The sequence below is a fragment of the Amblyomma maculatum genome, chromosome 1 (assembly GCF_055883805.1).
Source record: "Amblyomma maculatum isolate TAMU_Amacu chromosome 1, ASM5588380v1, whole genome shotgun sequence".
NCBI classification, from domain to species: domain Eukaryota; kingdom Metazoa; phylum Arthropoda; class Arachnida; order Ixodida; family Ixodidae; genus Amblyomma; species Amblyomma maculatum.
The window spans coordinates 206,150,445-206,166,742 of record NC_139344.1 but is presented as its reverse complement, the minus strand read 5'-3'; the positions used below and the strand labels follow the sequence as shown (position 1 = coordinate 206,166,742).

The 16,298-nt window shown below is 43.7% G+C and overlaps 1 protein-coding gene across 2 annotated transcripts in view; it reads right to left on the bottom strand.

The window, feature by feature from the left end:
• Positions 1-16,298, bottom strand: part of LOC146205423 (pseudouridylate synthase RPUSD2-like) — a 57,280-nt gene that overhangs the window by 27,157 nt on the left and 13,825 nt on the right. For both annotated transcript variants that reach the window (XM_084590088.1, XM_084590089.1), the window contains exons 5-7: positions 9,413-9,500; positions 9,185-9,263; positions 4,725-4,866 (exon numbers count right to left, since the gene is read on the bottom strand). In XM_084590088.1, the coding sequence (XP_084446214.1) occupies positions 4,725-4,866; positions 9,185-9,263; positions 9,413-9,500 (309 nt within the window). The remainder of the gene's footprint in view (positions 1-4,724; positions 4,867-9,184; positions 9,264-9,412; positions 9,501-16,298) is intronic.

Here is a 16,298-nt window from a genome sequence, read left to right as displayed (position 1 = left end):
TTTTTTGTAATTTCAAAGACGCCAGTAAGGGGCTTTACATGAGGAGTGGGCATTCAGAACTAAACAACCGCAAAGAATGCCCGTCTTCTGCATAGTGCCTACATAGAGGGACTAAATATAAATTTGTCATAGGTAAACAGCTCGCAGTACAGTCGAGCCCACTTATAACGGCCCCACTTAAGACGAACTTTCGCTGATAACGAACGAGACCGGAGCGACCGCCAAAGTATACATTACTTCAATGGCACAAGATCGCACGTATAACGAACGTCCATGAGCGCTGCAGATCGGTTACAGCGAACGGACGGCGTAAACCCGGCGCCCCGATACGAGATAACGATGGGCTCCCATCCCTTTTGGTCAGTTTTCGCAATCCTCCTCGCAAGCGAGCTACCCTTTGCTCGCCGACGCGCGCTGCCTACGAGTGTCGGCGCGTGGTGTGGCCTCCAAAACCACGCTGCCGCCCCTCCTCGCAACTCCGCTCCCCTCTCCTTTCGCCATTCCCTCGTCTTCGCCTGTCTCCACGGCGCCGGCCGCCGGCATAGTCTTCGAAGTTTCGTCGTTTCGTTTCCTGGCTGTTCCATTGAGCGGCCGTGCCAGGTGCGCGGGGCGCCAGGAGGCAGGCCTCTCCATACGCTAGCGGTTGTACTGTTTGCACGGGCGGACTGAATGCGCAGCGGCGCGCAGTACGGCGGTGACGGTTCGTGGCCTCCGAGATTTGCGGAGGTAATCTCGGAGGCCATGGGCGGTTGAAAGCAACTACGGTAGGAGCCAACAGGTGGCAGCACTGACGCTCAGGGATTAAAGCCCCTCAATAAACTAAAAGTAGCGCCAACATGTGAAGTTTGCCGCCCGCCTCCTCTCCGGCGCTCTCCTTTGTTGTTCGACCCTCTCATTGGTCTAGCGCCGTCACGTGCTCGCGCGCGCTTTTTCTTTTGTTGGGCGCGCAGCTTCCTCCTTTCCAGCGGTGTGGGCAGAGCACGCGCGGCATTTATCGCCGTGTGTTTTGCAGCCACGCGGACTGCTGCTAAATTGTTCTTCTCCGCCGGCTAGTTAATTTTTTTTTTTTCAAGCATGTTGCGCACTTTGGCCGGCGGCTGAAAGAAGCACGGAGGTGAAGGCGAGTAACCAACGCAGACATCGCATACGAATGGTGTCACACACTGATAGTTGAAAGCGGAACCGTTTCAGCGCAAAATATTTTTAAAAAATTGCTACCACGCTTCTCAAGTTTAACGGTAGCTTACAATTCAGTCAAACATGCAAAGAAACCACACAGACTGCAGCTTCCGCCGCCTAGTCAAATTTTTTTCAAGCATGTTGCGCACTTTTATCAACGGATATTTATCGCGGCCTTGGCAGCATAGGCAGCATAGGTGAAGGCGAGTTAAACCGACGCCGAAATCGTGTACGTATGGTGACACACCATGACAGCTGAAAGCGGCACCGTCTCAGCAAAAAATATAAAAAAACAAATAACTGCTACCACTCTTCCCAAGTTTACCGGTAGCTCCCAAGTCAGTCAAAGGTGCGAAGACACCACACAAACTGCAGCTTCCGCCGCCTAGTTAATTCTGATCTGCAGCTGAAGTTGAAAATACATGGAAGACAACTGCTGCCACACTTCTCAAGTTTACCGGCAGCTCGCAAACCAGTCAACGCTGCAAAGAAACCATACACAGACTGTTGCTAAATTGTTCCTGTCCGCCACCTAGTTACAAATTTTTTAAAGCATGCCGCTGAGTTTGGCCAAGGGTAACGAACTACGGACATACTGAGATGACGGCGAGTTGAACCAACGCCGAAATCGCGTACATGTGGTGTAAGACACTCACAGCTGAAACTATTTTGGCGGGAAATCCCTGTCAAAATTCGGTAATTATGTTTCAAAAGTGAGCAATATTTTAACCTGACACATTGCGACAAAATGCGAGCTGAAATGCTCTGGTTAGACCCGGCGCCAGCTCTTTTACTGGCGCACGGCCGCCTCGATTGGCGCGCGCGCCCGCCGCGCGCGCTGATTGAGACGGCCGTGGCCAGCGCCTGCTCCGGAGAGCGCGCGCTAGTCGCGCACCCCGTAGGTGGAGCCACGGTCGAAATGTGAGAGGAGGAGCGGCGCTGCCGGAGGAGGAGAGAGGAGATGGCGCTACTTTTAGTTTATTGAGGGGCTTTATCAGGGATGCCTCTCATTGGTCTCCCCGCTGCATACCATGCCCCGCTGTGTGTCCGTTCCGTTCCATTCCTTAGGCACTTCCTCGCTTGCCTCGCGTGATTGTCGCACGTGCGCATGTGCTCCGTCAGTTGCGGCGCTTTGTTGTCATTTTCATGTGTATGGTGTGAGCGCTTCGTCTGTCGGGCCTGAGTCGTATAATTCGGGATGGCGGACGGGAATTGCCTGCCTCCAGCGGTCACGAAACGAAAAGCGCTGGACATGGCAACGAAGCGAGCAATTGTGACGGAACTGTCTCAAGGTGCTAAAAATTGCGAGCTGGTGAAGAAGTACAACGTGTCGAAATCAACCATCTCGACAATTCTGAAGAATAAGGAAAAGATCGCCAGCTCCGACGCCAACACAGCGGACAGAAAGCGCCTGCGGAAGGCCACCTATGCGGACGTAGAGGATGCGCTGCTGAAGTGGTTCGTCGACGCACGGGCTCGCAACATTCCGATAAGTGGACCAATGATGCTGGGCAAAGCCAAAGACTTCGCATTCCTACTAGATTTTCCCGACTTCTGCCCAGGCAATGGCTGGCTACATCGGTTCAAAGTGCGGCATGGGATTGTTTTTAAATCGATTGTCGGTGAGGCGCGTTCGGTATGTGACCAGGACGTTGCCAATTGGCTTGCAACAAACTGAGCCATTATTGCAAGCTACGCAGAGCAGGATGTGTATAACGCAGATGAAACTGCATTATTTTATCAGATGCTTCCAGACAAGACGCACTCCATGAACGGGGAGTCATGCGCTGGCGGTAAACACAGTAAAGTGCGCGTTACAGTTCTTCTGTGCACTAATATGAATGGCAGCGACCGGCACATGCCGTTTGTAACCGGAAAATCCAAGAAGCCACGTTGCTTTCGGAACCATGTACCCGTGCGCTACAGGCACAATACTAAGTCCTGGATGACACGGGATTTATTCGCAGAGTGGCTGGGCGAGTTTGACCGCGACATGCAGAGGCAAAGCAGGCGCGTGCTGCTGTTGCTCGACAATTGCTCAGCGCATCACGTGCAAACGTCTCTGACGGCAGTGACTGTACTTTTCCTGCCGCCCAATACCACTTCTAAAGTGCAGCCTCTTGATTTGGGCATAATACGCTCCTTTAAGGCATCGTATAGGCGTCGCATTGTGCAGCGCTTGCTCATCGCCGCTGACCGTCCGGCCGCTAACTTGCCGCTCCGAGTTTCATTGTATTCAGCCCTTGAGATGGTGAAGGCGGCCTGGGCGGAGGTGACGACTGCTTGCGTGCGAAGTGCGAAACTGTTTCCGCAAGGCCGGCTTCGTCGACGCAGTACCGGACGTCGGGCCTGATGCCTCCGATGATGATGATCCCGGCGGCGATTTGTGGCAGCGCGTCGACTCCGACATGCAAGGCCCTGGCATTGGTTGGCAGGATTTTATTTCTGCGGATGAAGACGCGGATATTGCGGAACCGTGCACGGACGAAGGCATCATTTCTGAAGTGCGGGCCGAGAGCGACGCGGAAGAATCAGATGAAGATGAAACGTCTGAGCCAGCACCCGTAAGCACATCTGTAGCAATGGGCTATATAGAGGCGCCAAGGGACTCGGCGAAGAGCACGCTAGTGCTTTAAATAAACTGGAGACCGCCCTCATCGCATCTGCACTGCAGAAACAGACGAGCATCACAGACTTTTTTGCTAAGAAATAAATTTCGTGTTTTGACCGCCAACTTTTTTTCTTCTCTTTTTTAGTTTGTGGTCCAGTTACTACGAACGTCGGGATATAACGAACGGACGCCGCGTGACGCTCAGGTTCGTTATAAGCGGGCTTGACTGTATCAAAGTACAAAAGCGCTACAGAGGTTAGAAAAACGATAACATAAAAATATAAAACAGGCGAAGAACAGCGGATGAGAAACTGGATAATGCATTGGTAAATAAAGAAAAAGTGGAAAATAAAAGCAAAGCACAATAGATCAATGTTTCAGCTGTAAGAAACCGGAAACTAAGGTACAACATATATTTCAGCATGTCTTTGGATTTAGTAAAAACTTCAATGGTTACAGCTGTGTTGGGAAGGCTGTTCCAATTGCTTGCTGTCCAGATGGAGAACGACTAAGCATATGTTTCTGCTTTCCAGCAAGGGTATGACAGTTGCTCACTGTTTTTGTGGCGAGCTGAAAACGGGGAGTGTTTTGTGACATAGGTGCTTGATGAAAGTGAATATAAAAGAATAAAAAGAAAGTTGTTCAGTTGTTCAAAAACAGTTCTATTTCTTCAGCAAGAATAAAAGCTAATGAAGTTTGAAAAATATGTGACAGCATAACTCCACATGCCCGAATGCATCACAATTACAGTGCTCTCATTCACGACTTGGTAAAACGTTTCCAGATTCATGCCTTCTGCTGTGCCTGCAACAGCGCTTTGTGTATACTTTTCTGTACTGCTGCAAGATTTGACACATATCTACAACTATACCCCATCTCTATGAAAAAGGAAAAGCCAAAATTCAAGGACAAAATTTTACACTAGAGGACATACTCTGGGAAGCAACCTTCAACTCTGCACACATATTCCTTGGACACCTGCCGGCCCTTGATCTCGTTCTCCAGTTCCCGAGCTCTGTCCACTGAGCGGCTCATCAACAGCAATCCAGATGTCAGCCTGTCCAACCTGTGCACAGCTGCCACAAACACCAAGCCAATCAGAAAGTACTACATCATATACACAATCTAAAGAGTCTTCCCCCCCAATTCTTACAAAAAGCTTATACAGCGAGACTAATCCTCTATATGTAGGGTTGTTCATTTTCAGGTTTCGTATTTTTACAAATTCGGTGGGTGAAAATCAGGCGCTATTTTCCAACTTGACAATAGGACAAATTTGGTTTTTGTGAAAATATGCCAGAATTCCAGGTTTTTTGGGTTATATTTACAAGCTGTAATAATTTATTCCATTTTTTTTTTTTAACTTGAGGGTAAAAATTAGCGCTATGTTTCAGGCCGGTAAGCAGGCAAAAATTTTGAATTCTTGTTAAATATTACTGAATTCCATGTTTCTTTGGAAATGAGTAATTACTGGCAGTAAAGAGCCTGAGTCAGTTTTGGGACATAAAACATTTTACTCACAAGGTAGTCATCAACTTTTTACATGTCCTTGTTAACAAGCATAATCATCTGCATGAGTAGCACTTCAGATTTCATACAAGACCTGTCCAGTCTTTGAAGGTATCTCAGTTGAAAGAACATTCCCTCAACATCACAGCTGCCATTAGCTAGGCACAGCAATGTCAACACGGCATTCGCCAGCGCGGGATAGCGCACAGTTGCCTTGTGCCAATAGTCCGCGACTTCAATGCCTGCATTAGAGAGGCTTGCTTCCAGCAAGTACTGGTTAAAAGGACAGAACACTGGCCAAAATATGTCATGAAGTTATGGTGGAGATGAAAAATTTTGAGGTGTGTGTTATTGTGCTGTAACAGCCCTGAAAGTGAAACTGAAAAGGACGTTACTCTAAGCAAAAAAAATGTCTAATTATTCACTGGCGAGTGAAATTTATATTCGCTTTCAGGACGTCTTTTTTTTGTAGTCCGCCAGTCGTCATTGTGGTCGCTGCTCATGGTTTCCAGCATTGGACTACATAAAAACGGGCGCAAGCACTGATCGAAAAACTTTCAGTACTTTCTACCAAAACTACTATGGAATCAAACATTTTAGACACCAATCTTTCCATTGCACTGAAAAAAATTGGGGACCTAAATTCCAATGTTCTGTCCCCATAAATTTCCCGCAAAGCAAGTCTACACCATCAATCACAGAAATCGAGAGAAATCAGTAGTTGCCAAACAGCTGACCCAGCAGCCACTTCTCAGATGGATCTAGTACCGCTCCCAGTTTTTATAGCATCAGCCAGTTTTCATCTTTATCTAGTGCAGTACCATTTCGAGGAGATTTCATGCAAAACTCTTCACAAGTTTTCACTAAGGTGACACTGCATTTTGGTAACATGAACATAGCACCTCTTGCCTAGTCGCTTTTACCGATCACCATAAGAAGTTCATTGGCAGACTGCTGTAGCTTGATATTTACAAGATGATCAAGGCGTGGAATCATAGGTTTTCCGCTTTCAAGCATTTTATGGACAACTAAAACTGGTTCGAATGCATCTTTCAAGACTGCCCTCGTGTAAGGAACTCCTTGTCCACTTGCAGACTGGGTAAAAATTGTTCCACAGGCACAGTTTTCCAGAAATCAAGAAAATAACCCTATCTATTTAGAGCTGCTTTCTTTGGCTGGAAAGTTTTAATACATAGGCAGTAAAAATGAAATAATCAAGTGACCAAATAAACGTGTTAAAGTGACTCCATTGAGATAGACCTCCATTGCAGGCAACTGGCAACTACTGTTGCACTACCTGAAAGAGCCTTCATCTTATCACCAACAAGTTATCAAACAGCCGTTCTCAAGTATTTCCATAATTGGAATGGGATGGCATGATTATAGCATAGAGGGTATAATCCTTCAAACCAGCTAAAGCTATGAGGGATGTCGCAGCAAAGGCTCCAAATAACTTCAACCACCTTAACGTGCACTGACATCGCACTGACCGTAGCTGGAACAATTGATAATAGCATAGTATATGGTAGGAGTATGTGGATAGTGGTCGCCTGGCTCGAAGCAATTCTGGAGTGAGTAGTAAATACCCTCGAATAATTTCGAAGCAAATAGACTGAACAGCTTTGTAAACCAACAAGAGCCAAATGACATAATTCATTTTCAAAACCATTTGCTCTTATTAGGTCTGTGCGAACAGTGGTTTTGTGGTTCGAAGTGAATGCCTCAAATACTTTTTCTACATAACAAAACTGGTCAGTACAATAAACAATTTCAAAACTATGCATTTTGCCAACAAACAACACCATTACATGAAAAAAGGAAAGACTGTAGTGAAGCTCTGTCACACTCATTGAAGCTGTGCTGACATTTTGCAAAAATGGTCACTGGAAGTTGAGGCAGCTGGCCTGCATGCAGACTGACATGGCAGTTCGGGCCTGTTGGTGTAGCATGTGCAGTGGACGAGGACACAAGAAAAGAAACGAGACACAATTGCAGCGCTCGTGTGTCTCATGGTTCTTTTTCCTACGTCTTTGTACAATACGCACTTTTCCTTCCTGTCATGCTACACGCGGAGCAGACAATATTTGCGGGGTGTGGCCTATTTTTGGGACCTCCAAATACTAGTTTTATTTGCAGCTGCGCTATTGCACGATTCCTGCTTTTGAGCGGCGACTCCACGGATACTTGCTAGGCGCGAGTGCCACACCAGCCATGCCATTCCGTGCCCAGCATCAGGTGTCAGAAACTGCCATTCATCTCTATGTGCCGTGTGCCTTGGATAATTTAGGTAAACCACCTGGGATTCTTTAAGACGTACTGGCACCACACATGGAAGAACAATTTCCAAGATCGTCTCACTGCTAAAATAAACACAATGTCAATTTTCTGAGGAAGGTCACATAATTTCACATCAATTGTTTTGTTTGCTTTTTGTTTTGATTTTAGTTTTTTTTGTGTGTGTGTGTGTGTGGGGTTTGACATACCGAAGCGAATCAGGCTGTAAGAGACGCAGTAGTGGAGGACTCTGGAAATTTTGACCACCTGGGGTTCTTTAACGTGCACTGACATTGCACAGCACACGGGCGCCTTGCTTTTCGCCTCCATTGAAAAGCAGCTGCCGAGGCCGGGATTCGATCCCGCACCCTTGGGAACAGTAGTAGAACACTGTAGCCACTGCGCCACCCCGGCGGAGCACATGGTTTCAGATAGATCGTGGTTTAATGTAGCATAATGTTTTATTGTTGATGTAGTTATTGTTCCATACCTTGAAAGTTTTATGCTTCCCCATGCTGTCAAACAGGAATATATATATATAGGAGGGACAGCCATCAATGTAGCTCAGTTGGAAGAGCGCTGGACGCGACAATCGGAGGTCGTGGGTTTGATTCCCACCATCAGCGCGCTGTTTTTCCTTCCGCCTTGCATTTAATGTTCTTTGTCCCAATAATCATCATAAGACAAATTCCTGTAAATGCCAACAGTATAAACATTAAAAAAAAGAAAAAAGAAACCCAACGTTTGCCTTGCACTCGTAGACTGCTCACTCCTTTAAATTCTTTAATAATGAGCCCCTCATTTCTCTCTCAATTGTCTGCTTAATAGCTTGCGAGGGTCTCGACTCTGGCAGTCTGGAGGTCGCCAAGGTAGCGTAAGAGGGCTGTAGCCCAGCTGCCGCCCTCCCTAATGATCACGTGCTACGTGACGCTCGTGGTATAATAGGATGTGTCACATCCGCCGCTAGGGATGAGGATGGCGCTGGTGCACGTTCACATGTTTAAACCGGTTAGTGAACATATATACCCAAGCAAGCGGGAGGTGGGACAGCTGTCGATGTAGCTCAGTTGGAAGAGCACTGGACGCGACATTCGGAGGTCGTGGGTTCGATTTCTATCATCGGCACGTTGTTTTTCCTTCTGCCTTGCATTTAATCTTCTTTATCCCAATAATCACCATAAGACAAATTCCTGCAAATTCCAACAGTAAACACATAAAAAAAAAAAAAAAAAAAAGGTTTGCCTTGCACTCGTAGACTTCTCGCTCCTTTAAATTATATATATACATATATATATAACAGCAGAGTTCCAGCAACACTATGTGCTTTTAAAGTGCCACAGCCATACTACTAACCAATAGAAAAACGCCCCTGAATGTTATATAAATGAGTGGTACAAGGTCATCAAAAGCAGCCTCCATGTGATGATCAAAGCTTTTAGCTGAAACGAACTCAATCTGTCAAACCTATATTTCCTGATAAGAGCTGTACATGCCTGCTCATCTCAGCCATACTGATTGTAATGAGTGTGAAGTGCACATTTCTCATACATTTGCTGTAAATTCTTTGTAAAAACATAGATACTCATAGATTATGAATATGTGGAAGCTTACTGTGCAAGTTCTGTAAGCCATGCTCCTTGGCGAGGATGAATATAACAGAATTGTGACGATACCTTCCACATGGATGAACCTAAAGATAGGAAGTTAAAGCAACAACAAAAAAAAAAGGTATTATTTCACTCTATTGTGGTAGACCTGTATAAAAACATGGAAGCTGACAAAAGTCTTTCAACTTTGCACTTAAACTAAACAGCAGCTTAAATAAGATGGCATACTTACAGGTATAGATGGGGGTTTGTCAATGACAATCATGTCATGAGAATTATGAAGTATTTTTATGGGTGCACCCAGGACAGGAACCTCATGCCTGTAAAAAAAAAAATAAAAAAAAAATAATAAGTAGTTTCATAACATGTGAAGAATTAAAGAATGATATAAATACATAGGTCACATAGTGAAAAGCATGTCAAAAGCTACAGAAAAAAAGGCACTTAGGTTAATATGTATGAAGAGACCCGGAATACAACCCTGGCCCTGACCAAAACATGCATCCTCGCTTGCAGTGAGAACACTTGAACAAAGGTGCAAAACAGAAGCATGAACCAGATAAAGCAGTACTGAAGGGACACTGCATATCTTTCTGCCATGATACCAAATTGATCGAACTGAATTTTTAATGCAGAACAGAAGGAACTACATAGTGCATTACAAAAGATGGCAAACTTAAGCATGTTATAACACACACAAAAAAAGTACTAAAAAAGGCTAAGTGTGGCTTCCAATGATGCAAATATGTAGAGCCGGTTGACACAGACTATCCGCTCACATAAGATAAGTTTGCATTTTATGGTTACCCGATTATGCAAGTTGACACATTTTTAATAAAAAGCCATGGAGACTACTTTCCTTTTCCTTAAGCACCATGTTCATAGAGCATAATGAGTTTCCTTGGTTCTCCGAACTGTGAAGAAAAAGAGGACCTGGCGCCAGCGTGCTGGCACGAGACGCGAGCACCAGCTGATCAAGCCAGGACCTGCAAGCGGCTATCTTAACTTAGCCCTAGTAAACAAGCTCGCCCTACAATAAAGCTTGTTATAGAACTATGGATTTTACTAAAATCAACTGCCTGCACATATTTTTTTCATGTAGTGCATGCTGAGAAATGATGAAGGCTGCAATCTCCATTGTAGTCTATATTGAGCAACACCAAAAGAAGGAAGGCTACTGCTGGTGTGAACATGTCGTTCATTGGCCAATAGTATCACAATGAAGCTATTGCTATTAGTAACCAAAAAGCGCAGTAGCTTCAAACATACCTCCAAATCCATCCTCAGCAAAATGTACCATGCGTGCAATATGTTTTGGTTCGTACCAAAATTTTTGCACCCCCAACCATTATTTTTGCTTTATTCCGACTGCAAAACACAGGAAAGTCAATCCGCAAGCATTCTTGCTCCTCAGACAGCTCGGCATTGTGTAGTGTCCCTAGTTCATAGCAGCCTGAAATGCGACTCAACTTTCGTGGGCACTGATTTCAATCTAGTAGAAACTTGCCTACCACCAGATGTTACAGGTAAGAGCCGAACATACTGATGCTCACATGGCAGTTAAAAACATTGTCTTCTTGGTCCAAAAATATTACAATTAGCTAAACACGGAAAACGTCTGGAACAGAAGGTAGCTAACAATTCAACCTGTGTTTTATTCTTTTATAGTATGTTTTTTTTTTTGTTTTTTTTTTGTTTTTTTTTTTTTTTGCAAATATATGCTTACCTGTTGGCCTAAGTAAAATTTCACACCGTAATTTTAACACATGTTTGCACATGCTTGCAATATGCATACGCTGCAATATTCAGTGAGTGATATCCAAGGCCTCTACCAATTATATGATACACCACAATACAGGGACTTGTTTTAATGCTAAGTGCAATCGATTGTAGCTGGTTTTGTATCGATGGGTGACACTGAGTCATGAATGAGCAAATACAGGTGCCCACAAAAAGTTTTTGAAACACAGAAATCCCATAACAGCTTAAAAGGTCAACAGCAATAAAATTTTATTTTGGCGAGAACTGCTCGTCTTGGGTATATCACCAAATTACCGTAATCACAACAAACAGGCTTGCCAGAGAACTAGCATTGCTGCTACAAGAGCTCTGTAGCGGACAATGCGTGTGCCATGGCATGTCACTCAGTTAGTCAACTTACCGGATATGGCCTATGGCAAAGAAACTGAGAGCACTCATCAAGCTGGGCCCCTTGGGAATGAATAGGTTATGGATGACATGAGAGAAAGGCTGAAGACTGATGCATGTGTTGGCCGTTTTAGGTTTGATACAATATCAAAGTTACTTTGAAATTTCAGAAACAATTTACAATGCTGAAATGCTGTACAGCCGTTGGGAGCACGAATATGCATACTGCACATGAAATGTGTGCATTGTGTGCATATACGTAGTATGGCAAATAGCAAATGATGTACGCCACACAGCAACCTGTTTTCTATCCATAGCCTTCAGGTGAGGTGCTTACCTAGTTTGGTAAAAATGGACCAACAACCTGCTTCTCCTGCTGCGATTCCAACTTAAAATCATGAAAACTGTACTATGAGCCCAATCTCTTGTATGTGATAAAAGTTCAATTACGTTTTCCCGAGATGCAACATGATTGTGCTGCTTGATGATCACACAAGTAATGCTCGACTTGTGAGATGGAGCATATGAATTGCGGATGGGCTCTCAATATTCCTTTGCTATGTAGTGCAAGACTTATGCCAGCAGTCCAACATATGCACTGAGTGGCTGCACATTAATGAAAGCATTACAATCACTGATGGTCAGCTTCAATGTGCTTGCATGGTATATGATGGTTGCACGGGAAGAAAGGATGCATTGCAACATCATGCAAGTATGAGTTAACATGCTGAATAGGCTCGTTTTATTTACTTCATACCAGGAAATAAAAAGACTAAAACAGAAACATGGGTAAGCTGCTAATCCGCCACGCAGGAAGAGTATTAGCTGGGACTGGGACGAAGGAAGAACATGAGGACGAGCACTGACTTCCAGCTGAAGTTTATTGCTTGGCACACGCAAATATATGCCAGGCTCAACCAACAAAACAAAAAACAAGAACAATCACACTAGAGAAATGTTGAACAGCAGAAACCTGTTGACACTAATCTCACGGGGTCACGGAAAAATTTGTATCATCTAAAATTTCGTATCATTGAAACAAAAGCAATTTGTGCGCACATTACAGCTGGCGGCATTTATTTATGACCACGCGACAACAGCTCTCTAGGCACAGCGAATACAGCGTAACTAGAGATCACGCCGTCATGAAATGCGGTCCGTGCGGCACCATAAACTGCTCCATGTTTGTACAGAGCATCTAGTGATTGCAGAGTCAATTATGTGCAAGCCGCACATTGCAGCAAACTACTCGTGGCAAGCATAGCACGACTAGCTTTCGCGGCAGCAACAATGTATAGGCCATGTATTGCTGCAAACTGCTCTATGTGCGCACATACCACAACAAGCGATCGCAAAGCCCACGAGTGGCGATCATGACGTTGGCGATGTAAGTGCCATGCGGCACCTCAAACTTTTCACAGTGCACACTACACAACTAGTGATCATGTCATCAACAATGTCCAAGCATAGTGTAGTGCTTGAGGTTGCAGTTGTGGCTCACATGTTTGTACCATTTGTAGTAGCATGGGGGAGTGTTCGGATCATCCAAAAGTCTGCACATTGTGCACTATGCTCTCCAGAAAGGAAAATTTAAGAATTCGTGTCACCCCAAAATTCATATCAGCCAGATTTATATTACTGAGATCCTACAGTAACAACTGTCAATGGTGACAACAATGGCATGATTTCCTTATGGCTAAAAGCCTTAGTTCCTTTATTGTTTTTGTCACGGAGGTACTGCTAACACAAGCTTACAATTTCAGCGGCTTCAAGAATTTCACGAGTGAGCAGATGGCTGCGCCTGTTTTATTGTCACAGTGCCTACTTAGGCACTACTTACTGCAAGTACTTACATGCCTTACTTAATGCATGTACTTACATGCCTCGATTTTCTTTCATTGTTACCTGCATATTGCTAAGATGCTCCTTCGGGTGTTCAATAAAGCAGTTCCCTGCTTCCAATACATACTATTTACGAACATGGCATAAAATGATTTTTGCGCACTGAACTTTGTGCTATTCACATTTCTGAAAATCTCCCTCAACTAAGGAGACTAATTTGTCTACTCAATCGCCTATCTTTTTCAGTCCATGTGAAAGGCAGACATACAGAACAAAGTGCTTTGTCGAAACGATTGTAGATGATGAACCCCTGAATTATCTAGATGTCATGACATTAAACTATTTAGCAGACACCTGCTTAGGGTAACTAGTGTTCATAAGGCATAAGTTTTGATGACTAAGGCTACCTTTGATTGAGATGATGCATGAGTCATGCTATATTAATGCATTTAAAAGATTGTACATCCATTCAATGAAAGATAGCCTCAGTTATAAAACCCAATGCTTTGTAAACGCTGGTTATCCTAAAAAGCGGCTTGTCTAAATAAGGGAATCAATTCTTTTAAATATAAAGTAGCCTAGAGCAAACAAAAAGGATGTGTTGACAACCATTCAGAAAAAGAAGAAAAGATAACAGCTGTTCCATACATTCACTGACTCTCGCAGATTGAAAACGATAGGCAACTGACTAGACTTAAAGTAGCAGCGCCTGTTTTTGCGTCCATCTTTCATGTCCCTTTCACTACTGCACTGTATTCTTCTGTATCATGAACCAACAAGCCAGCCACTATGTATTAAGCTCTATAAAGCATGAAAATCAATTCTTGCCATGTCAAGAGGGCATAGCTTACTCCATTCTGTTGTCTTTGCAGTAAACAGTGTGTAGGACAAACAGGAAGTTGCTTATTAATTCTTTCTGGACCACGAAAAAGCAGATGATTCGAGGGTTCTTAAAAAAAAAACAACATTTAAGCAAGCTCAACCAACACTAGAGTAACATATATCAAAATGTAGTTATTTAAATGGCCTTCCAAACAAATGAATATTTTCTTAACCTCTATAAATATTTTAAAATAATATTTTAGTTCCGTAGTTTTTTTTTGGAGGGGGGGGGGGGGGGGGGGGAGTGGTTTGAATTTACAGTGTTGAAAAAGCATGCATATAAAATTATTAAACGGTAACAAAAAATTTCTGAACATGCAAAAGGTGACACACAGCCACCATTCCTGCTTCTAAAAATATAGACTGCATGTAAAATTATTAAACGATAACAAAAAATTTCTGAATATGCAAAAGGTGACACACAGCCACCATTCTTGCTTCTAAAAATATAGACTATGTATGCATAATTTTCCTTTAATATAATTTTTTCAGTACCATGGAGTAAAACAAGCGACTCTGAAGAGCATTGGAAACGAAACTTTACTAAATGATATCTTTGCATAGTTCTGGTGTAAAATATATTAAAACATAGTTATATAGATGGCCTTTCACACACATACAAAATTTTTTTGTTTATCTTTATAAATGACATGAAAAGAAACAAGTCTCACTCTTAGAACTTAATGTAAAAAACCTTGTGAAAGCACAGAAAGAAAAAGGCTAGAATATCAAAATAAAACCTCGCAATAAGAATGCTTCAGGACATAGAAAATGCTACGTTGTCTCGTTTATTAGTTGTAAAACTTTGGCGCGCCTATCCGCAAATTTCTTTTTCAGTGCTATTCGGAAGCAATGATCACATTCAACACCTGTGGTGGTTATTGGAAGTATCTGTCAACTGCATTAACAAGATGCAGTGAAGCCGAATTACCAAGAAACAAACGTATAGTGCAGTCCATACTGAAGGCATGCTACTCTCATTACACAATTGCTAAATAGATAACGTTCATTTCCACCTCCGACCCCGCCGGGGTGGTGCAGTGGTTACGGCGCTCGACTACTGTTCTCAAGGACGCGGGATCGAATCCCAGCCTCGGCGGAAGCTTTTCGATGGAGGCGAAAAGCAAGGCGCCCGTGTGCTGTGCGATGCCAGTGCACATTAAAGAACTCCAGGTGGTCGAAATTTCTGGAGTCCTCCACTATGGCGTCTCTCATAGCCTGAGTTGCTTTGGGGCATTAAACCCCACAAACCAAACCAAACCATTTTCACCTCCATCTTCCTCTGCTCATAGCACAGCTTCCAGTTCTGGGGTTTTCTAACTTTTTATGCTTCATGGTTGGCACATTTTGCAACACTTTTGTAGAGGAAGGTGCAATGTTACCTAGTTTGCAGTCAAAATTGAAAATCTGCCCTAGAAGCTGTTCTCTGAGAGCTAGAAACTCCACTCGACACTGCTGAAAGAGCTTCGAACTCATTGACATTCTGGAGGAGCAATCTCACGTGCCTGAACTTTCCTTGTTGCTAGCATAGGTTGCCAACACACTAGCAAATAGAAATACAGCAGTGGGCATGCAAAATAAAGACACACAACTATTCAAGAGTGAGCCAAATTTGAAAGTATGCTTTCATCGGGCTCCTATTTAAAGTTTCAGGCTGATATTTGCCTGATTTATTATCTGTATTGAAGTCTGTACTGCAGTCATAAAAAAAAATCCAAGCACGGTATAGCCAGCAGAATCATGAGAAAGGTATCAAATTTTCAACGTGTCTTGGCGCAAGCTCAAAGCCATTTCTGTAGACAATTTCTTCTAGGTTGCTGCTTGCCGAAAAAAAAGTTAATTATGTGAAAACTGAAGCTACAGTTGTCATAATACCTACCTAAATGCAACTATGGGATCTGTTTTCTCACACGAAAATTTGCATTTGGCAGCACATTGAAAAACATTGGTCATATATGACCGATTTCCTATGGTGCAGTCTCGAAAGAGTTAAACATATGAAGGTGTATCATAACAGTGAGAAAAAAAATCTAGACATGCACTGTAGGAACATGTAAGCCATGCTTCATTGAAAGGCATAACAATGAGCTCATTTGCGAAAATCTTGAAACCGCTGAAATCGCAAGGGTTAAGGGTTTCAGCAGTACCCCAGTGTCAACAGCACAGGAACTAAGTTTTTCAGCCACAAGGCAATGGTGCCGCTGTTGCCGCCATCAACAGCTGTTAGTACAGCTCCCTTGTGGGAT